The sequence below is a fragment of the Phascolarctos cinereus genome, unplaced genomic scaffold, assembly GCF_003287225.1.
Source record: "Phascolarctos cinereus isolate Bilbo 61053 unplaced genomic scaffold, phaCin_HiC Scaffold_4;HRSCAF=312, whole genome shotgun sequence".
Taxonomy (NCBI): Eukaryota; Metazoa; Chordata; class Mammalia; order Diprotodontia; family Phascolarctidae; genus Phascolarctos; species Phascolarctos cinereus.
This window is the reverse complement of record NW_027555847.1, coordinates 210154361-210176720: the sequence shown is the minus strand read 5'-3', so window position 1 is coordinate 210176720 and position 22360 is coordinate 210154361. Positions and strand designations below refer to the sequence as shown.

At 40.9% G+C, this 22360-nt stretch overlaps 1 protein-coding gene across 1 annotated transcript; it reads left to right on the top strand.

The window, feature by feature from the left end:
* Positions 1–5741: 5741 nt before the first annotated feature.
* CRYM (crystallin mu) lies at positions 5742–18129 on the top strand. Its single transcript, XM_020965419.1, has 8 exons — positions 5742–6126; positions 6622–6775; positions 8394–8456; positions 9822–9923; positions 13349–13532; positions 15054–15175; positions 15675–15759; positions 17797–18129. Exons 1-8 carry the CDS (start codon positions 5957–5959, stop codon positions 17859–17861), a joined length of 945 nt encoding a protein of 314 aa, XP_020821078.1. The 5' UTR covers positions 5742–5956; the 3' UTR covers positions 17862–18129.
* Positions 18130–22360: the final 4231 nt, after the last annotated feature.

The following is a 22360-nucleotide window of genomic DNA, read 5'->3' as shown; positions in this document are numbered from 1 at the left end:
CAAACTGTGAAATAAGGACAAAGACTGGAGAGCTTGCTGGAAGAGAGGGAGAACAGAGAGGGAACTGAAAATAGAGTATGCAGTTAGTCAGGAGACTCAGCCCGGCCAAGAAAGAAAATACAGAGGAGAGTCCCATGCAGAGGAAGGTCTGAGATGAGGACAGAGAAGAGGAGAGGAGAGGAGAGGAGATGGTTAAAAATATATATATATATATATATATATATATATATATATATATATATATATACACACATATGTATGTATATATTTATGACATATATATGACAGCTTACATTTCCTTAGCACTTCATGCTTATAAAACCCTTTGTATACATTATGTCATTTCCTCACAACTTCATGAATTAAGTATTATAGACAGTACTATTCTCATTTCATAGATAAGAAAAGGCTGAGACAGATGCAATAACCTAGTAAACATCATCATGAATGGCAGGTCTCCCACCTCCAAGTCCAGCTTTCCACTGTGCCATGAAGAAGGACCTTCAACAGAGAAATCTAGGGATTATAATTTGGATGCTGAAGGCTGCAGAGGGGCAAGGTTAGGAAATCTATGAGCTAAGGAAAGGGAAAAAGAGTCCTGGGTTATTTAGGTCCAAAGGGTACATATAAAGAACCCCAACAAAGAGAAGAAAAAATGTTAATCCACCCTTTCTTTGTTGGAGAATGCAGATGTGGCACTCTGCATATATTGTCAGACTTTGTTGATATGTCAGTTTTGCTGAAATACGTTTCTCCCCCCTTTCTTATTCTTTGTTAAAGTTAGTGAATATCTGGGGAAGAGGGGAAAGATACACGTGGAAATAAAGGTGATGTAAAAATGAAAGCAATAAAATATTATTTTTTTTAAAAAATACAAAGAAGGGAGGGCTATTCAGAGAGAGAAAGTCTTTGCTCCCATCAGAATCCAATGGGAGAGAGGAAGTAGGCCCCCTAGAACTTGAGCAGTAATTTTTTCTTGCAACACTTAAAATCTACCCTGTTGCTGTTTTGTAGAACATTGTAGGAAGGCAAGTATTTCCACAATTGTGATAGCCATACACCTTCATAGAACTTCCTCAGAAAACAATGCTGACTACTACTAATATTGCAGAAGCCCTCAGTACACACACACACACACACACACACACACACACACACCCCTCTATCTTCGTTGTTGACCTTCACACACTTGAAACATTAAATAGAGGTGCAGAATAGGGCTGAGAAGCCCAGCAGTAGCAGTTTAACCCTTCTTTGGGAGGATCCCAGCTCCATAAGAGAGTTAAGAACAGGGAAAGAACTGGAATCTTCAGTTAGTAGCTTTTATGTGGGTGCTGACTTCCCATCGGGAGGAGATGTTATAAAAGCATTAATACTTAGAGGGAAAAGGAGGAGACAGGAGGATGTTGTCCAAAAGACTGAGAAGAAGCTAGGCCCTGACTGGCCAGGAAATTTAGATTGCTTAGACAGTGCTAGGCTGAGGTGAATGCAAAATGTCATAAATAAATTTTCAGCAGTCCCACAAAATTGTTTTTACTTCCAGGACAGTACAATGTGTGTAATGGATTATAAGTTTATGCTTTTCTGCATTTGTTAATTAATGCTTTGGAGTCATTTTTTAATGATCATTTTTCAGGCTGTTCTAAGCATTTTCTGTGGTAGGGAAAAATATATAGCTGTTCTATACTAACTCATCTCCATATTGTACATTAAATAACTTTTCTTTTTTTAATGTTTTAAAGGTGAATATTTATTGAATACATAGATTTTTTTTGTTGCTGTTACATCAAGAAAACTAAAGAAACTAAAATTTTAACTACGTGCTATTTTAGTTAATAACTAAGTTTTACTTCATATACAAATTTGAAAAAATGAGATGCAAAATACTGACTTTTTAAAAAAGAGATTAAGGTCTGCCTGGACAATCCCCACATATTCTCTTATGAAAAAAAATCTACTTATATACAAAATGCAGACTGGTCTGCCTACTGGAAGACAAGGTGAAAAGTTTAAAGGAAGGTCTTCCCACTCTCAAGGTTATCAGGAAGAATGAAATATCTCTTGAAAGAATGAGGAGGAAAGTGTTTTTAAGTAACTTTCCTAGAATAGGTCTTGCTACTTATTTTTGGGGGAGATCTTAGACATCCTTCCTCAGCTTTGTTTTAGAGACTGACTCTCCTGACCTTATGAATTCACAGGCCTGGAGTCTCTAGAGTAATCTTCTTCATCTGTAATGGAAGAACACATGCCAAAGAATGGTGAGATGCCCATTGCACAGGCCACATGTTGGCATGGGGGGGGTACCAAAGTTCCTCCCCTTACAGCATCATCTCTCACTGGATGACACCAACAAAGGCACCAAAGAACAGCCAAAGAGAATGAGCCCTAAGCAACTAAGGCCTTTTGAAGACCCCCTTCCGGTGACGCAGCCAATTAGAAAACGTTTCTCCTAACCACATGGTCAGCAGACAGGAACCAGTTACCAAATGTCTCTGTGAGCTCCACGGTCTCTCTCCAAGGCATATTCATTACACATTCTCATGACTTTCCCTTAAGCAAGCTCCCCAAATTCTTCCATGTGGGCAGATGCTATCAGAGTGTAAAAATGGATATCTAACTTTGATTTGCTTGAGGCCCCCAATTATCCATGTAACAGAGAAGAGCAGAGTGAGGACTGGCCTTATTAGCTAAGATACAGGGCTGCTGGACATACCAATAATCCTTTGCAGAGACAGAGAGTAAACCTAGCTGGATGTGCAGAAAATCAGCAACTCTGAAGCCACTTGAGCTCATACCAGCTTTGAAGTAGCCCCTTAGATATTTGGTGGTTTATGGACCTTCAAGAGACATCCTTATCTACAGAGACTCCCCTAACTGTTGATTATGGGGCTCTCTGACACATTCTGCTTTATGGTTTTTTTTGGAGACATCCTCTTATCTTATTGTTTGTGCTCAAGCCTTGAACTGCCAGGACTGCTAATCACCAAGAATGCTTCCTGATTTGTGTATAAAAGGGCCACAGCTCTGACACCTGGAATTCTTCACCCCCTGTGTTTCCTGGATCTCCTCCTCCCCTTGGGAAAGGGGCTCCCTGCCTCTCTCCTTTCTAGGACCTGACCAATTCCTGCCTTTTTTCCAAATTCTCTGCCTTCCTTTGTTTCCTACTCCCCTTAGGACACATGTGGACATTGTCTCACTGATCCAGCTTGCAAGCTCCTTCTCAGGCAATAAATGCATCTATAATCTTTGTAAACTGTGATTGGACTCTGACTCATTCCAAGTTCCCCTTTTTGGACCTCAATAGTTCACAGGGTTTTGTTTTTGTTTTTGTTTTTAATTTAACAAGAGGCAATCTGTGTACATGCTCCTTCCTGTTAATCTTCAATCACCAAAGTCAATATTCTCCTTTCCTTTCACTTAGGTAGCATTTTAGACTATTTGTTCGTGAAATTCTAATCATGTTGACTTGAGAGACATTTTCCTTGTTCTGCTTTTAACTTCTTTTTAGTCTCCTTTATTGGCTTTTTGTCCATCTATTAAATACGAGAATACCCCAAATCCACTTCTCAGTCTACATTTTGCTCCTTAGGTATCAATTCTAATGGCTTTAACTATCATGTCTCTGCACTTAACCCCTGTGTCTACATTTCCTACCCTCACCTATATTCTGAACTCCATTCCAATATGCCATCAGTCTATTAGACTTGTTTACTTTGATGTCTGACTGTCATCTCATATCCAAAATGCTTAAAATTGAAATTTTCTTTGTCCCAAACTACTTTGTTGTTCCAGAGTTTTCTATTAATGCTATTATCATTCTCTCAGTCACTCAGGTTTGGTAACCTTTAATAGAACTACTCACTCCCCACTTCTGGTGAATTACCAATGTCTTTGTGGCCTTTGCAAGGTCTCCTGTAGCTTGTTGCTTTCTTTTCATTCTCAAGCTCTTTATTCTAAGTCTTATCATACTAGAAGCAGCATTGCCTGGTGGATAGTTAGTTAGAGAGATAGTTAGTTGGCCCTGGAACCAGGAAGATGTGGTTTCAGGCCCTTCCTCTGACACATACTGGTTGTATGACTCTAGGCAAGTCACTTAATCCCTCAGTTCCCTAGGCACCTCTCTACAATTATAAATTGCAAGGTGATGTTGACCCAAATTGACAGAGGGAGTTTCCTCATCCAGGGAATTCTCCATACCAATGAAATCACAGGCTGAGATCCACCCCATCATCTTAAATATAGTGGCCTCCCTACCTCTACTTCCCCCCCCCACAATCCATACTGTATAGTGACACCAGATTAATCTTTCTAAAATATAAAGGACCATGTGATTTTCCTACTCAAGGTCATCAATATTTCTCCACTGACTACAAGAAAAAGACCAGACTCCCTCATTGGTCTAATTTGAATTTTCTAGTGTCTTATTTCCCTCCCATTTCCTTACATTAACCTTCTACTGTAGCTAAATGGTCTCTTCATTGTTCTATGCTTTCCTAAGTCTGGAAGGCCCTTTCATCTTTTGTCTGCTTATCAAAATTTTATCCAAAATGAGGGTCTTGAAAAAAATGTTTACCTATCCTTTTAGACCCAACTCATATCTTGCCTCCTGGACCACTCCAACTCACAAAAGTTTTGTCCTCCTATGAACTTTAGAGTAGTTTATAGTCTGTGTATTTAGCACTTAGCATTTGCTGACTTGCATCTCTCTAGTGGATGTCATATCTCCTCAACTAGCTTGTGAGCTCCTTGAAAACAGAGGTATTTCTCATACTTCTTTGTATTTTCTTTACCCTCCCCTCCCCTTGGCATCTGGCCCAACCTCAATTAACATTTGCTGATGGATTGATTGTATTTGTCCTTAACTAACCCTGCTTTAGTTTAAAGTGGATGGCTGCCTCATTCTATAGTTAAGAATTTAGGGAACAAGCTTGTGACTTCCTTAATCAGTCATCTATTACTTTATAGACATCAATTGTGTACTATTTTTCTTTTGTTCCCAAGTGGAAAACCAATTTCACCTCGTTCACTTCTGGAAAATAAGATGGAAAGAAAGATATTCTAATGTTGAGAGGGACTTCCAGACTGTAAGAATCCAAAAAAGGGTCATTAAAGACATCAAGGGGGCAGTTATAAATGAGCATATTCTAAGTGGGGTTGAAATATGTCTTTGTCCTGAAGAGTGGATTCTTGGTATGCCCAGACCCTTTCAATCAATGCCCAGAGCCATGTGCAATTAAGGGCAGTGTTTTGTTGTTAAAGGTGGTGGTCACCCAGGGAGAAATTTTGAAACCCAAAGCAATTCCCAGCTCTGAGATCTGGGCAGACCTGGATGGGAGGCCCTGGGAGCCCAGGGGACTGAACAGAAAACAAAATATTTTTAAATGGCACTCTGTCTCCTTTTATCTAGGGCTCTCCTAGAGGTAGGTAACAATTAAGACGTGGAAAGAGTCTCGTCACCAATCGCCAACATCTTTCAGTCTCTCCTACCCCTGTCCCAACTTCCCTCCCCACCCTCCAATTTTCCCAGACTTGGAGGGAGATAAGAGATGGGAAGAAATGATTGCAGAAAAGCTTTGCAAATACTCCTTTAAAAGAATATGGCTGATGATAATTATAGTGTTTAAAACTTGGACGCAAAGACCTTATTTTCCGAAGCTGTCAAAAGCCCCGTCTGGACGAATCAATAGTCACTCCCGGCACTTCCCACCCAGAGAGTTCATTGGTGAGGTGGTGGAGGGGAGGAGGTTGTGTAGGCTCCCAGGGCCCCCAGGGCAGGGCTGTAGCCAGTAGGCGTCTCTGCTAGGCTGCCAGCCTCTCTATATAGAGATTTTTGGAGTAGCAGCTGCTCAGAGTAGCTGAACAGCGGAAGAGGGTCTGGAGAAGTCCTGGGAGTAGGCAGCTGACAGCGGGCCGCAGGCAGCAGGCAGGAGGCAGCAGGCAGCGGACGACGGGCAGCATGAGTGGAACTCCGGCTTTCCTGAGCGCTGCGGAGGTGGAGCGGTACCTGAGCAGCTCCAGCCTCCTGTTACCACCCCTGGAGAAGGCCCTGGCCAACTTTTCCAGCGGCTCCGAAGGAGGAGTCGTGCAGCCAGTTCGCACCGTGGTACCTGTGGCCAAACACCGAGGGTGAGGGAGAGGGGGGAGAGGATGAGGAGAAAGAAAGGCTATGTGGGTCGGGGTGGGGGTCGGGGGGTCTAGAGTGGAACGTAGAGAGGATGGGGGAAGCCAAAAGAAAGTGAATAAAGGGAAAGGCAGAAAAGAATATAGGATAGAAAAGGATATAGGATCGTAGATCCTAAAGCATCTAATCCTTTTTTTGCGGATGACACTGAAGCCCAGGTAGGTTAAATGATTTGACCGAGGTCACACTGGTAGGTAGTGTCAGAGGTGAGATTTAAACCTGAGTCTTCTTATACCAACAAGAAATGGGCAGAAGGTGGTACCCAAGTGGGAATCCAAAAGTGAGAAATGCCAAGGAAAGCGCAATGGATAATAGACACCTGGGGAAGCAGAATTGTCAGCTGAAAGTGATGGGAGAAGAGATTCCCTTGTGGAAAAGTGGAAAAGGACTGGAAATGTCTCTGCAGATCTAAACTGCTCTCTGGCTTCATCTCTTTGTAGTTTCCTGGGTGTCATGCCAGCCTACAGTGCTAGTGAAGATGCACTTACCACCAAGCTAGTAACCTTCTATGAGGGAGTGAGCCCCACCTCTACTGTTCCCTCACATCAGGCCACAGTGCTGCTCTTTGAGCCGAGCAATGGCTCTCTACTCTTGGTATGTATGTGCTCCTCTGAGAGAGAAAGGCAGGGGGGATAGGCAGATCTGTGTGAAGCTTCTTGGTTGGGTGGCCTAGGATCCAAGGTTAGAAGATATGAATGAAAATCAGAGCTGAGTGTCTGATGATGCAGTTGTGACTGTGTCTTTGCCTATGCCTGAGTATAAGTTACAGTGGCTAATACAAGCATAATTGTGTGTTTGTTTTTCTAAGGATGTATGTAAAAACAGGAAATCAATGGATTCAGTTATGAAGGACAGTTACATTAATACGACAGACTATTCCTATGAGACTGTGTGACTGATGCTTGCCTAAGATGATCTCTTAGGATGAGTGGCTCCTGCTAATTCAGGAGCCCAAAATTTACATTTCTAGGAGATACTCTCTCATTTCAAATTGGGCAAGTACGTTGTCTTATTTAGGAATAAGGAGGCCACAAAAAGGGACCCTTCAAGCTTTGGCTCTTACAGTTTCTTTTTGTATGACTTCTGAGATTTCATTAAATGTATTCTCCTCAATACCAATTTACATATTTATGCCCTTTTCACTCCCTTAAATTTCTAGTTATTTGAATTATCTTAGGCCCTTATTACTTGGAGGAAGTTTGGGATGGGAGATTGAATATTGGGGTAGATATAGATGTGTCTTGAATTCTACTTCCACAATGTCTCACATCTTATCTGTTCCAGTCATTTCACTCAAAGGGCTGCCTAGTACAAGCCCACACCACCTCTCTTGGTTTTCCTAACTGGTTGATGTGTCTGCATGCAGTTTCTCCTTCCTCAGATCTATTCTTTACACAGCCACCAAATTAATATTCTTAAAATATCTGACAGTATTGTTCCCTAGCTTAGAAATCTTCATTGATTCCCCATTGCCTGAGAGACAAAAATAGAAATTGTTCAGCTTCACTTCTAAAGCTATCTGCAATCTGGTTCCCCTCCATATCCAGACTTATTTTATATCATTCCCCTTGCATACTCTCCCATTCAGTCAAACTGGACTATTAGCTGTTTCTCCAAGTAAACACAATCTCCACTTACACAAGCATGCTTGGAATGTATTCCCTCTCCTATCCCAACTGTTAAAATTCCCAGCTTCCTTCAAGATATCAAATGCTAATTGATCCCCCTACCCAGTTGTTTCAAGTGTGTTTTTTTTCCATCTCAAATTATCTTGTATTTGCTTCTCTGTGTTCATGTTGTGTCCACATAGTAGGTTTCAAACTTCTTGAGGACAGGGGCTGTTTCCTTTTTGGTTTTGTATCCCTAGTGTCTTTTACGTCATAGGTACTTACTATTTGTCTAATTGAATAGAAACAAAGAGGAATTTTTTTTTACATTATTGTAGGTATCTAGCTCCTCTTATTTGCCTTGGAAAAGTAGAAATGAGGTCCAGGTAAAGTCTCAAGGCCTTTTTGTGAATATCAAGGGACTGTTTTGGATCCTCAAAGGCCTACGCAGTTCAATGACTCAAGAACTACATGACAAAGGCTAGGTTCTAAGGAATGGAAGTCTCTTGACTAGGGTATAGGGAAGCAAGGCATTGTTTTCTGATGCCCATAGCATCTCTAAACTCTGGGTGCTACTCATTCCACTTGTCAACCTTTTCCTGAAGGTCATGGATGGAAGCATAATTACTGCAAAGAGGACAGCTGCTGTGTCTGCCATTGCCACCAAGGTAAGATGTAATTCTGATGACAAGTTTTGTAGTCAAGTTGTGTGTGTCAGGAAAAGGGTTTCTATCACTGATTTATTTAACATGTAGGACCTAAGACTTGGTAAAATGAATAAGACTGAGCAAGGCATCTAGGGAAGAAAAAGCAAAGAAAAAAAGTGGAATGTTAGGCCAATCAGAGCCAAGATGGACAATAGTGTTTCCCAAACTGGAGATAAAGGTCAACTATGCAAGAGAGAAAGGGTATCAGAAAGGGTGTCACTTTGAGAGAGAGGAGAGACTGAGGAACTTTTGGATACTTGCTGGAGGAGTTGAAGACTAGAACTTTTCAAGTCCAGTGGAGACATGCAAGAGGAATAATACACTGAGAGGTGGGGGAAAGGAGAAATAAAAGGCTTAAACCTCCAGGAAACTTGGGAAACCAGTGGGAGGAGTCAAAGGAACAGGTGTATTTTATGAGTGTTTTAAAATTGCATTTGGCTCTGTGCCCATGGGGAAGGGAATTGAGGGATTACTTTGTCATGGAACACGGTAATTTTATATGAAATGAGTTAACCGTGGCATCTGCCTTGGTGAACTGGTTATTAATTACTTACAAACTCACTTTAGTTTTGAATAAATAGGGGATTGTTCTGAAGCTTTTCCAAGGTTTGGATGGGAGACAACTTAAAATATTTGCACTACTACTGGACCAACCTTGTTATAAGAATAGGATTTTGCATTATGTAGCATTTCTGTTTTTCAATGCAGATTTCAGTCTGAAGGAAACTTCTCTTTTATTTCTTGAAGTGTTTTTTCCTACCTTCCCTTTTGGTTTGACAATTTTGCTTTGGAAGAGAGATGGTGGGGAACTCAGAATCCATCTGACTCTGTGACACATTTCGGATTTATAACAATCCGGGATAGGTGACCCCAAATGTCTCTACCTAAGACAACACCATATCAGTTCTTGATTTTGTACATTGACAAACCACTGCTCCCCCCCACACACACCCTGATGCCTAGAAGTGTTCCTAATCCTCTTTCTTTTATCAGATCAAAGAAAGTCACCTAATCCTGCCATAATAGGATCATAGATCTAGAGCTGAAGGGACCTCAGAGGCCATCATGACTGGCATTCTAACAAGCCCAACAGAGGGCAGAGGAAAGAACTGACATCACTGGTGATAGGAACAGTATGATTTTTAGAAGCTGATATGGGCTTTATTAAATTATGTTTTGAGCATGGAGATGATGTTAGACATGCCCACTATTCATATAGGAAAAGTGAGGCGCAAAGTGATTTATTCCAGATTACTTGAGTGCATGGGGCAAATAGTCTTTGTGAAATTGACTCTCTATTGGCCATTTTCCCCTTTTCCCCAACAGTTTTTGAAACCCCCTTCAAGTGAAGTTTTGTGCATACTTGGTGCTGGTGTCCAGGCCTACAGTCATTATGAAATCTTCACAGAGCAATTCTCTTTTAAGGAGGTAAGGTGGAAGAAGGTGAAGAAAAGGAGTTTGGTTACCTCTAACAGTAGCAGTAATAATTATCACTCACATTTACATAGTGCTTTTAAGGTTTTCAAAGCATTTTTCCTCCCTACACTGGCAGATTGGAAATACAAATAATATGCTCCTGTTTTCACAGATGAGGAAACTGAACCTGGAGAGAGGTAGAGTTTAAGTGACTTGCTCTTGGTTGCACACCTGGTAAATTCCTGAGACAGGATATAAATCCCAGTCTCCTGACCCAAATCGAATATGCTTTTTACTGTACCATGTTGCCTCCCCAGTGCCCTCAAAACATGACTAAATCAGTGAATTACATGGAAATGTCTAGAATCAGTAGATTGTACAGGCGTCCCAAAACCTTGAGTGTAGTTTTAAGCTATTAAAGCTTAAGCTATTTAAGTCATGAAAGCTTAAAACTACATTCGTATGCTTGGGAAATGCTGCATAACCAAAGGGTTATGATCTGTTTTAGTAAAGGGAATACCCACACTCATGAATTCCTCATGGATCTTTTGAAGTATTGAAGGAAATCTGCTTCAGTGTATCTTAGCCTTTTCTGTCTCGTGGATCTCTGGGACACCCTGTATGTAGGATTACAAAGGAAACCACTGAAATACAATTATCAAAATATTTTTTAAAAGAGTAACAATAGTAGCTAGAATTTATATAATGCTTAGGATTAAGAGTGGGGGCAGCTAGGTGGCGCATTGGATAGAGCACCAGCCTTAAAGTCAGGAGGACCTGCGTTCAAATCCGGCCTCAGACACTTGATACTTCCTAGCTGTGTGACCCTGGGCAAGTCACTTAACCCCACTGCCTAGCCAAAAAAAAAAAGGAAAAAAAAGATTTGCAAAGTACATTACAAACCTTACCTTATTTTATTTTCACAGCAACCTTATGAAGTATCCCATTTTATAGATGAGACAACTGAGACAGACAGAGGCTAAGTGACTTGCTCAGGGTCACACAGCTAGTAAGTGTTTGAGGCTGCTTTTGAACTCAAATCTTCGTTATCTCCCCCTTCCTAGGTCCAGCACTATCCATTATGCTACTTAGCTGCCTAGCAAAAAGCTTCTGGAATGCCAGGTTAAGAGCCTCTGGTCTAGAGTTAGAAAAATTAGGCCAGTTTACATGTGACTGATTTCCCTCTTCTGAGGTAAAAGGGTCAGTTCATCTCCTGAATTTATTCAGGTCCTTTCTTGCTGGGTCCTGCCTGAAAATATGAAAATACAGCAGACTAGTCTTTAAAGGATGTATGTTGATAATACACAGTAAGGTGTCCATCTATTCTGGACTTTGGCTTCCCTGCCTATTATTGTTATATACAGCGGTCTACTGGGAAACCAGAAAGGGGATCCAATTGCTGAGAATCTTGGGGGGTACCAGGTATAGTATCCATTTGGCTATTAGACCACATGGGACCCCATCAGCTGCTTCCCCTGGTTAAGGCCTCTAGTCTCCCACTGCAGCCCCTTCTTTAAAGTAAGAATGCTTTAGGGCACCTGTATAGCTGCTGCATTCACTGAGGTACAAACTGGTTCCATTTTTCTGGTTTCATATATTCCATTGTGATCCACTGATAATACCCAAACCCAAGGTCTCAGCCACCAGGTCCCTGAGCTGCCTCTCCCCTTTCAGTTCCCTTCCTAACCTCCTTCTGTCTTAGCCTATCACTCAATCAATAAGTATTTGTCAAGTATTTACTATGTGTCAGACATCAATGTCCAGATAGGCACTGGGGAGACAAAGGCAAAAAAAAAAAGATCGAAACCTTGACTTCAAGTGGCTTACATTCTGTCAGACTATGTATGTGTGTACACATATACATGTTTATGTAAAATAGATACAAACTTATATCCAGGTGGAAGGGAGAGACACTGGAAGCTGTGGGGAGGAAGGATCAGGAATCTTTACTGCATTCCATTTGGGCCCTGGGTACAAGAGAGTGCTACAAGGTATCATGATATTCCATCATTAGCTATGTCCTAAATGAGCTAGCTGCATGACCTTTACACTCCCCACAACTCCTTCACAGGCTGTTCCTTTATTGAGTGCTCAACACATGTAACCAGGCCTGTGCTGATGACCCAAGAGAATTACAAAGCATTGATCCTTCTCTAGCAAAGCCTATGTATCCTGGCTGGGGAGGTGCGAGTTGTGCAAAGTAAAGGATTTGAGAACAGTACAAGATAGGCTATAATCAAGTGCTAAATCCTGTGACACAGACTGGAAATGGCAGATTTTTGAATACCTTTGATGTAGCAGGAAGGATTCCTATTTTTAAAATAATGAGAGTAACAGCATTTATATTTTGTTGTTCAGTTTTTTTTCAGTTGTGTCCAGCTCTTCATGACTTATTTGGGATTTTCTTGGCAAGGATACTTGGAGTAGTTTGCCATTTCCTTCTCCAGCTCATTTTGCAGATGAGGAAACTGAGGCAAATAGGGTTAAGTGATTGCCCAGGGTCATGCAGCTAGTAAGTGTCTGAAGCCAGATTTGAACTCAAGTATTCTTGATTCCAGGCCTGGTACTCTATGCACTGTGCTGCCGAGCTGTCCCAGCATTTATATAGCACTTTGAAATTTTCAAAGCATTTTACATATGTTATCTCATTTGATGCTTACCACAACTCTATGAGGTAAATGCTATTATTTCCTTTTAATGTAAAAGGAAAAATGAGGTTTGAAAGAGATTATGATTTGCCCAGAGCCACATAGCTAGAAAGTGTCTGAGACAAGATTTGAACTCAGGTCTTCCTGATTACAAGTTCAGTAGAGTTATACTATTTCTCTAGCCTAGACTGTTTCCTTTATGGAATACCTATTTACCTTACAGAGTGATTCCATCCACCCTGTGATTATCTTGTATGTAATAATAATAATCATAATAATAACAACAACAACAACTATTACTACAACAATAACAACACTTACTCTGTGCCAGACCCATTGTGTTTAAGTGCTTTATAATTACCATTTCATTTGATCCTCACAGCAACCTCAGGAAGAAAATCCTATTAATATCCCCATTTAACAGTTGAGGAAACAGAAGGAAACAAAGGTTAAGTGACTTGCCTGGGGTCACCCCGCTAGTGTCTGAGGTCAAATTTGAACTCAGATCTGCATCACCTAATGTTGATTTATGTTACCCTTCCCCATTAGAATGTAAGCTTCTTGAAGGCAAGGGCTATTTTTGCCCCATTTTTTATGCCCTCATTGCTTTGTATTGTACTTGACATATAGTAAATGCTTCATAGATGTTTCTTCCTTACTTGAATAATTTAGAGAACCATGTCCCCTGCCTCTTCTGCAGGAAGCACTGTTCTCTAACCACGCTTGGAATTTATATGATTGCCAGAAAGTGTGACTGTTTATAATTCCCCCTTGCCACCCTGGTTAAAGGTCAGGATATGGAATCGCACCAAGAAGAATGCTGAGAAGTTTGCTCAGACAGTGAAGGGAGATGTGCGAGTCTGCTCATCTGTCCAAGAGGCAGTGACAGGTGCAGATGTGATCATTACTGTCACCATGGCAACAAAACCCATTTTATTTGGAGAATGGGTGAAACCAGGAGCCCATATCAATGGTAAGCAACCTGGCTGAGATCCTTAGCTTTTTAAACAGGATATAAATGGTGTCCAGAATTCCTTCTGGACTAGGGGAGGAATGAAAGGGGTTGGGGTTGACAAGTACCATAAATGCTCTTGCCATATAGCTTATTGAGTCACTAAGTTTTGAAGGACAAAGCACCAAAAACTTAAACCATTGCATACAGGGGCCAACTCCTGACTGAATGCTACCAGCAAGATCAAGACATTGCAATAAGCTAGGCTAGAGAAGGCTTGAAATAAAAGTCCAAGCAAACCTTCAAAGTTAGGTGAAGGTAAAGCATCTAGACATAGGAGTAAGGTTAGGGATCATTTGTTCTAGGTTCAGGCACATAAAGAAATGACTTTTTAAAGCTAGGTCTGAAACTAGGAAGTTAATTTAGAGCATGGATTCTTAACCTTTTTTTTGTTAAACCGTGTCTTATTAACTATGACACACAGGACCCTTTTGGTAGTCTGGTGGATCCCTGCAAAGAATAATGTTTGTTACTCATATTTGAAAGAAAGGCTAAATATCAGTTATATGTTAGTGAAAATAAAGATGTATTTTTTTCTCATCCAAGTTCATGTTCCCCTCACCTTCTAAAATCTACTCATGGACTTCAGGCTAGGAACACCTGATTTAGAAGGCAAAAGGATAGGTAATAAATACTATGAGTTAGAGTTCTACTCTAACTCTTGAGATCTGGATTGTTCATCTGTATAGGGTAGGACAGATAGAGAAAAGATATGTGGGCAGTCATTTTTAGAGTGGTTTGGCAGCAGATAATAGGGACCTAGTCATAGAGAGACTAAAGGGCAGAGGCAAACCCAGTTGCTTGGAGGACTGGGGACCCAGAGCAGAAACCCAAACACTGGGAGGACAAGGGTCACAGAGCAGAAACCTAGACATTGGGAGGTATGAGGGTATAGAGCAGAAGCCCTTGACTTAGTGTGAGGGGACACCAGGCACAGGGAGGCCTGGTGGGGTGGGGCAGAGCAGAAACTCAGTCCTTGGGAGGATTGAGGGCCACAGAGCAGAAACTGCCAGTGGTAGAGGAAAGAGAAATATACTTATTAGCAAGACTTGGAGAAAGAACAGCACCCCAACCACTGAGGTACCAAAGTCAGGGAAAAACAAAAAACAAAAACAAGCTACCTAACTACTGAGCTGCCAAGAACTTATTGACCCAAGGCTCCTAATATTTCCCTTAGCTGGAGGTGAGATAAGTACCAGTAGAAGGGCTGAACCTAATTAAAGGCAAGGGGTGACGTAATTCTTATGCCAGAATTCAAAGGCATACAGCAGAAAAGAGAATGAATTCATTGATAAGAGAATTTTTCTCAAGGCAAAACATATCCTTTTTCGTCCATGTTCCTGAGTCAGAGAGTGAGAGAGAAAGTCACTGCTTTCTTACATCCTCTGTGCTCTTAGGGCTGTTAAATTCCATTTAATGTGTTTCTGGGGCTGGAGTCTCACCGAGGGTTCTGCTTTGCTGTTTTGTTGTTGTCGTTGTTAGCTATTGGAGCCAGTAGACCTGACTGGAGAGAACTAGATGATGAAGTTATGAAGAATTGTGTGCTGTATGTAGATTCCCGTGAGGCAGCCCTCAAGGAGTCTGGAGATGTCATATTGTCCAGGGTAAAGTTCTTTCTTTTGTTGTTGTGCTTAGAGTGTCCACCACCTCTAGGGTGTATGGGGTGTTCAGGAGAACTAGCACCTCTGGTGTGAGGGCTTGACAAGCTCCTTTCAGGGCTGCTTATCCACCTTTGGCATCCACCTGATTCACCCAACATCTCACCCATGGCTCCAAAAGAACTGTAGCCGCCACACCCTGGTAAACCATCATGGCAGACGAGCTAAACCAGATTGAGGGTAACCAGCAGTGAGTTAGGGGGATGGCTACCCCAAGCGTGTGAAGACTTTGCGTGGCAGAATGGGCAGATAAGAACAACTTGTTCCAACAGCCATGAAGGCAGCTGAAACAGGTGCTGTGGAGGGCTTAGACTAGCTTGGTGTCAAACATTGAAAACTCTTTCCCTTCTGTCTCCTCAGTGGACATGGGACAGCCAAATGCTGGTTTCCAATGCCACCCCCACTGATGCAGATCTAACTTGATCAACGTGTGTTTATGTCATAGGCTGAGATCTTTGCAGAGCTGGGAGAAGTGGTGAAGGGAGTGAAGCCAGAGCATTGTGAGAAAACTACAGTGTTCAAATCCTTAGGTAAGAGTCATCACTCCCTGAATACAAATATAACCAAAAAATATGCTGATTTGCCTAGTGGTGGAAATGGAAAATACTCCTCTGGTAACTGGAGCTATTTATATGTGATATTTGTTAATAAAAACGTTAATACAGTTGTATGATTTATATACTAGAGGGGTCCAGAAGAGCATATGCTTTTAATTTAAGAAGGAGATTTAAGGTAAGTGGCAAATTTCCAAGCCAAGAATGCATTCATGCATCCAACTTCAGACACTTATTTAGCTATGAGACCCTGGGGAAGTCACATAACCTTGGTTAAGTGCCTCAATTTTCTCATCTGTAAAATAGGGACAATAGCAAGTGTTGCTGTGAGTATCAAATGAGATAATAGTTATAAAGTGCTTAGCATGGTACCTGACACATAGTTAAGTGCTACATAAATATTAGCTATTATTATTATTGAAGACTCCTAGGAGCTCAAATGAAGGACAAACAGTGAAAATTAGTCTCTTTTCTTGCTTTTTTTGACCATTCCTTTTTTTTCCGCCTTCCCTACTTCCTCTTCTCCCACCCTGATAATAGTTCTATCCTGGAGTTTCCTATGGGAGAGGCCACATTACCCTTGGAATAGTGGAGGGAACAGATCCAAGTAACAATGAGGTTTTAGGGCCTGATCTACTGTCATTTAGTGGAAAGAGCCCTTGATTTGGACTGGGTTCAGATCTTGGCTGCAACCCTATTTTCTAGATGACCTTGGAACAAGTTACTTAATCTCTCTGACCCTCAATTTCTTTATCTATAAAATGGGGATAAAAATGCCTACAGAATGTCTATCAGTGATATCTATTGATAGAGTACTAGGATTGGTATTAGGAGAGACCTTGATTTGAATACAACTCCAAACACTTATGACCCTATACAAGTCACTTTACCTTCTTAAGCCCTCAATTTCCTTATCTGCAAAATGGGGATAGTAATGACTATAGTATTTATCTCATAGGGTTGTGGTGAGAATCAGGTGAGATGATATATGTAAAGGTTTTTCTGCAAAAAATGAAGTGCTATAGAAATGCTGGCCATTATTATTATAATTGTTATAACTTGCCCAACCAACCTGCTTTACCCATGCCAAAATAACTCAGGATTTAAGGGGACAGGTATCTGTTGTGAGACAGGCAAATACAGCATAAATATAGAAGGATCTGGCCAATGAATATTGCTCCAATAGAAACATGATATTCCAATGGACACAGTGACTTCTTGGAGTAGGGCTTGGCAAGACCCATGAAAGAGTCAAAATAGTCAAGCCAAGTGAAAAATCTGTTGTCCTCTTCTGAACTATAGTTATTTTCCCCCACATAGACACTTTGCTCTTAAGGTTAGGGCTTGTTTCCATTGGTTAGATCCTTCCTTCCTTAAAAAAACAAACATTTATTGATTACCTACTCAGTATAAGACAAAAAGATAAGGGAACTTGGTCCCTGCCCTCAAGGATCCTCTCTTCCAGTTTGGGAGATAAGACGTGTACTCAAATAACTACAAGGCAGTATGTAAAATATTCCATGTAAGTAACACAGACCTAAATACTCTAAGAGTTCAGAGGAGAGAAAGATCGTTTATGACTGGTGTGGTCAGGAAGTCTGTGACATTAAAGCCAAGTCTGAAAGAATGGGTTGGATTTCAGGTGACTGACACTTCCTATGTGGGCATATTGAGGAATAAATTCTCTAACTCCTACTATATAATAAATCCAGTGGCCAATAAAAGGTGACTTTGCCAGTATAATCAGATGAAATATTCACCTACTTGTTGCAGATATCTGCCAGACATTCCTGAACTTCCCAGTCTTGACCCAGTCAAATGACTGATCCCTTGGGTGTATGGAGTAGCGGGCAGTATGGGATTTCCTTCATATTGTCATTTCTCATTGATTTTGTCTAGTAAATAGGAATATCAGAAATTGGCCATAATTACTTGTCCTTCAGAAATTAGGGCGTGGGTTATTTCAAGGAAACAGAATTGGTCAAAGATGATTTGGATTTTTGTCCATTCCAGGAATGGCGGTGGAAGATACAGTTGCAGCAAAACTGGTCTATGATTCTTGGTCATCTGGTAAATGAAGCAGAGGACCTAACATTGAGATGCTGCAACATTAAGACCTATAATTGCTGGTTGTCACCCATATTTTCTCATGGGGGAATATTCTTTTGCACTTAGTATCACCTGACTCAAAAACTAAACTAGCCATTCTTGTTTGTGGTTTTAAAAAAAAATTGCAGTATTGTGTATATCCTTTCCTCTATCTTGCTGTATCTTATTATAGTATTCTTTGTCCATAGATATTACTAACTTTGCATTTCCCTTAAATAAAGAGTTTGCTGGTCCTCACCTGCTTGCTACGTTTCTTGTCTATACACCTCATGGGAGCCGAACGTTTGTTCTTCCTTTTGGAATGTGGCTGGGGGCAAAAGTTGGCAAAGATATGATTGTAGTCTAACAGAGATTTTCCCAAATGAAAGCATCATAGAACCACAGATACTAAATAAAGCCTTAAAGACAGGGGCAGCTAGGTGGTGCAGTGGATAGAGCGCTGGCCCTGAAGTCAGAAGGACCAGAGTTCAAATCTGGCCTCAGACTAAACAGTTGACAATTACTAGCTGTGTGACCCTGGGCAAGTCACTTAACCCCAATTGCCTAAAAAAAAAGCCTTAAAGAATAATCTTTCTACATTTATCATGTTAGATGATAGAACTTTAAAGCCTCACATAAAGGGGAAAAAACATGAATTTGATTTTTTTTAAAGGAACCTTATGACAATATGCATAGCCTCATGTAGGGAGGCAACATGATGTAGTGGAAGGAATGCTGGATTTGGTATCAGGGGACTTGGGTTCAAATTTGACTCTGACACTACCCACATGACTATGTCCAAGTTGCTTAACCTCTTTGGGCATTAGTTTCCTTAATCTATACAATGGATGAGTGGGGATTAAATGCCCTTTAAAGTCCTTTTCAGTTCTAAATCTAAGAGTCTGTGATCAGTTTTGCTTAGGATGAATAATTTATTTTTTTAAAGGATTCAGAGTTTAAAGTCAATGCTAATAAGTTCTGAAAATTCTTTTAATTTGAAATTTTTTTTCACCCTTCTCAGTCATCCATGCCATAGCAATAATGCACCAAATGATATTCTGTTATTTTACTGTAAGATTTGGGGTAGTAACTTTCACTTCTTATTGGCCGTATGGCAAGTCATTTAACTTGTGTTAAATGTGTTACATTTGGTTTTTAAACCTGTGTTTAGAGTGGAGATAATAATACTTATACTACCTACCTCACAAGGTTATTGTTAGAGAAAGTGCTTTATAATGAATTGTAGAGTCAATCTGCCTTTTGATCAATCAGCACTCTGCCAGATCCTATGCTAGCCCCTGTGGGTGCAGAGTCAAAAATGAAACCGATTCCTGCCCTAAAAGAGCTTACATTCTAATAGAGGAGATAATATGCACAGATGTAGGCATTTACAAAAATATACACAAGGGAACTACAGGGTGGGAAGATATTAGCAGCTCAGTTGGTTGTCCTTAATTCTCAAAGAAGATCAAAATGACATCACTATGTTAGAGTCCAGTTATAATGTGTTGGACTGTAGCCAATCAGACCAATATAAGCTTGGAATGCTCTATTACAGGTCTGGTACAAATAGTCCATGTGAATATTTTGGATTGATTCTCTAAATTTGTTCATCTCACATTTCTTTTGAACTACTTCAATTCTGCTATGCTTATAGAGCATAGCCCCTTCTCAGAGGAGGGCATGCCATGCTGGGTGTTCCTGTGCCAGTGTCTCCCATGTCACCCAATCAATTCCAAAGTTCTTTAGAGAGACCTTCAGAGTATCCTTGTATTGCTTTTTCTGACTACCATGTGAGTGCTTTTCCTGTGAGTTCTCCATAAAAATAGTCTTTTTGGCAAGTGTACGTTTGGCATTCAAACAACATGGCCAGCCCATTGGAGTTGCACTCTCTGTAATAGAGTTTGAATGCTTGGCAGTTTAGTTCAAGAAAGGACCTCAGCATCTGGTATCTTATTCTGCCAGGATATTGTCAGAATCTTCCTGAGATGATTCAAATGGAAGTGATTCAGTTTCCTGGCATGGCACTGGCACACTGTTGAGGTTTTGCAAGCATACAACAATGAGGTCAGCACAACAGCATTGTAGACCTTCAGTTCGGTAGGCGGTCTAATACCTCTTTTCTTCCACACTTTCCTTTGGAGCGTTCCAAACATTGAGCTAGCTCTGGCAATGTGTGTATCAACCTTATTATTAATGTGTACATCCCTGGAAAGTATATTGCCAAGGTAAGTGAACTTATCCACAACATTCACAACTTCTTCAATTATTGTAACTGATGATTCCATGTACAGATGGGGTAGTGCTGGCTGATGGAGCACCTGTGTTTTCTTGGTGTTAATTGTTAGGCCAAAATTAGCACAGGCAGCAGAGAATTGATCCATACTTTGTTGCATCTCAGCTTCAGAGGCTGCAGTGAGTGCACAATCATCTGCAAAGAGAAGAGCATGCACCAACACTCCCTCTGCTTTGGTCTTGGCTTGTAGCCTTTTCAAGTTGAAGAATTTACCATCAAGGCAGTAGCTGACCTTGATGCCTTATTCGTTCTCACTGAAAACATTTGACAACATAGCTGAAAACATCATGCTAAAAAACATGGGAGCAGGCATACAGCCTTATTTCACTCCACTGGTGACTGGGAAAATATGACAGCATTGTCCATTATCCAGAACCCAGGTAAACATACCATCATGGAATTGACATGCGGTACTGATAAACTTCTCTGGGCAACCGGATTTTGACATAATTTTCCATAAGTCTTCATGACTGACAGTATCAAAGGCCTTCGTCAGATCTACAAAATGTCAGGTACAGACCTCTTCTCTACTCCTGGCATTTCTCCTGGAGTAGTCAGGCAGCAAACACCATATCGACCATGCCTCAGCCTTTTCTGAAGCCACACTGGCTCTCAGGTAGATGACCATCTTCCAAGTGAAGATCAGCCTATTAAAGAGGGCTCTTCTTGCTAGCAATAACTAAGAGAGAGACACCCCCTCCCCTATGATAGTCACAGGACAATCTATTTCCTTTACCTTTATGGAGATGAATGATGGAGGTGTCCTTGAACTCATGGGGGATAACCTCCTCTTGCCGTATAACCTGGAAAATTTCAGTCAGTTTTTGTATGAGCAGTGGACCCCCAACCTTGTAAATCTCAGTTGGAATAGAATCAGCACCAGGTGCTTTGCCACATGAAAGGAGCCTAATAGCATTCAAAACCACTCCTTCAGTTGGAAATTTGAGAGGGAATAACTTCAACCTGAGGTTGAACCGGAGTCAATTGCTTTAGCAATGATTGATGACAATCTGTTGAGAACACTATGGAAGAGTTCAGCCCATCTCTCTAGGGTCACAACCTTTTCACTTATCAGTGTGGCTCCATCAGCACTGAGTACTTGAGATGTGCCATAGATCTTTGGCCCATAAATAGCCTTCAGGGCATCATTAAAAATGCTTTGGATTGTTACTATCAGCATAAAACTGAATTTCATCTGCTTACCGAGCCAAGAATTCTGCCTCTCTCTAAGCTTCACTTATACTTTACTTTTGATGGAATTAAATGTTGCCTTCTTGGAGATGGATGAACTATCCTATTGGTAAACGCTGTGGAGTTCTAGTTTTTCATTTAGCAGCTTCTGAATTCCTTCGTTATTTTTGTCAAACCAGTCTTGATGTTTGTGAGTGTTCTGACCCAGAAGAGCAAATGTAGTGCTGTACACCAAATCTTTGAAAGCTGCCCACTCCTTTTCTGCTCCACTGTTGCCAACTGTGTTGGCTCAACTTTCTTTCCCAGTTAGCAACAAACTGTTCCCACTTGGTGAAGCACTCTAATCTGTTGACATTAATTCTTCTAGTAGTCATTTTGCCTTGGGGCTGCCTTTTTTTTTTTTAATGTGAATATTTAGCTTGGAGAGGATAAGTCTATGATCAGTCCAGCACTCTGTCACCCAGAATTATAAGCTTGTCTTCTTTTGTCGCATTGATGATAAGGGTCTCCATGTCTTCATAAAATTTTTCTTTGATCTCATAAGGGTTTGCCGTGGTGGGAGCATAGGCACTGATGATGTTGGCATGGTGTTTTCCTGCAAGTGGAAATTGTATTGTCATGAGCCTGTCTTTCATTCCTTTTGGTAGGCATATAAGCTTCTTGACTAGATTAGTTTTGATTGCAAAACCTACATCAGCCTCATAGTGCTCCCCTTCAATGTGGCCACTCCATAAAAATGTGTATCCAGCTCCGACTTTCGTAAGCTGGCCTTCATTTGCCAGCCTTGTTTCACTCAGGGCTAATATTTGGATGCAATACCTACTGAGTTCTCTCACAACAAGAGCTGTTAGTCTTTCAGGTCTACTGGATTTTGTGTTGTCTAGAAGTGTTCATACATTCCATGTACTGATGGTGAATGGAATCATCTTTGTAGAAGTTTCTGTACAATTTTTTGTGTTTTGACTGCAGGGTGGGATCCCTGCCTGACACAGTAATCAGGCC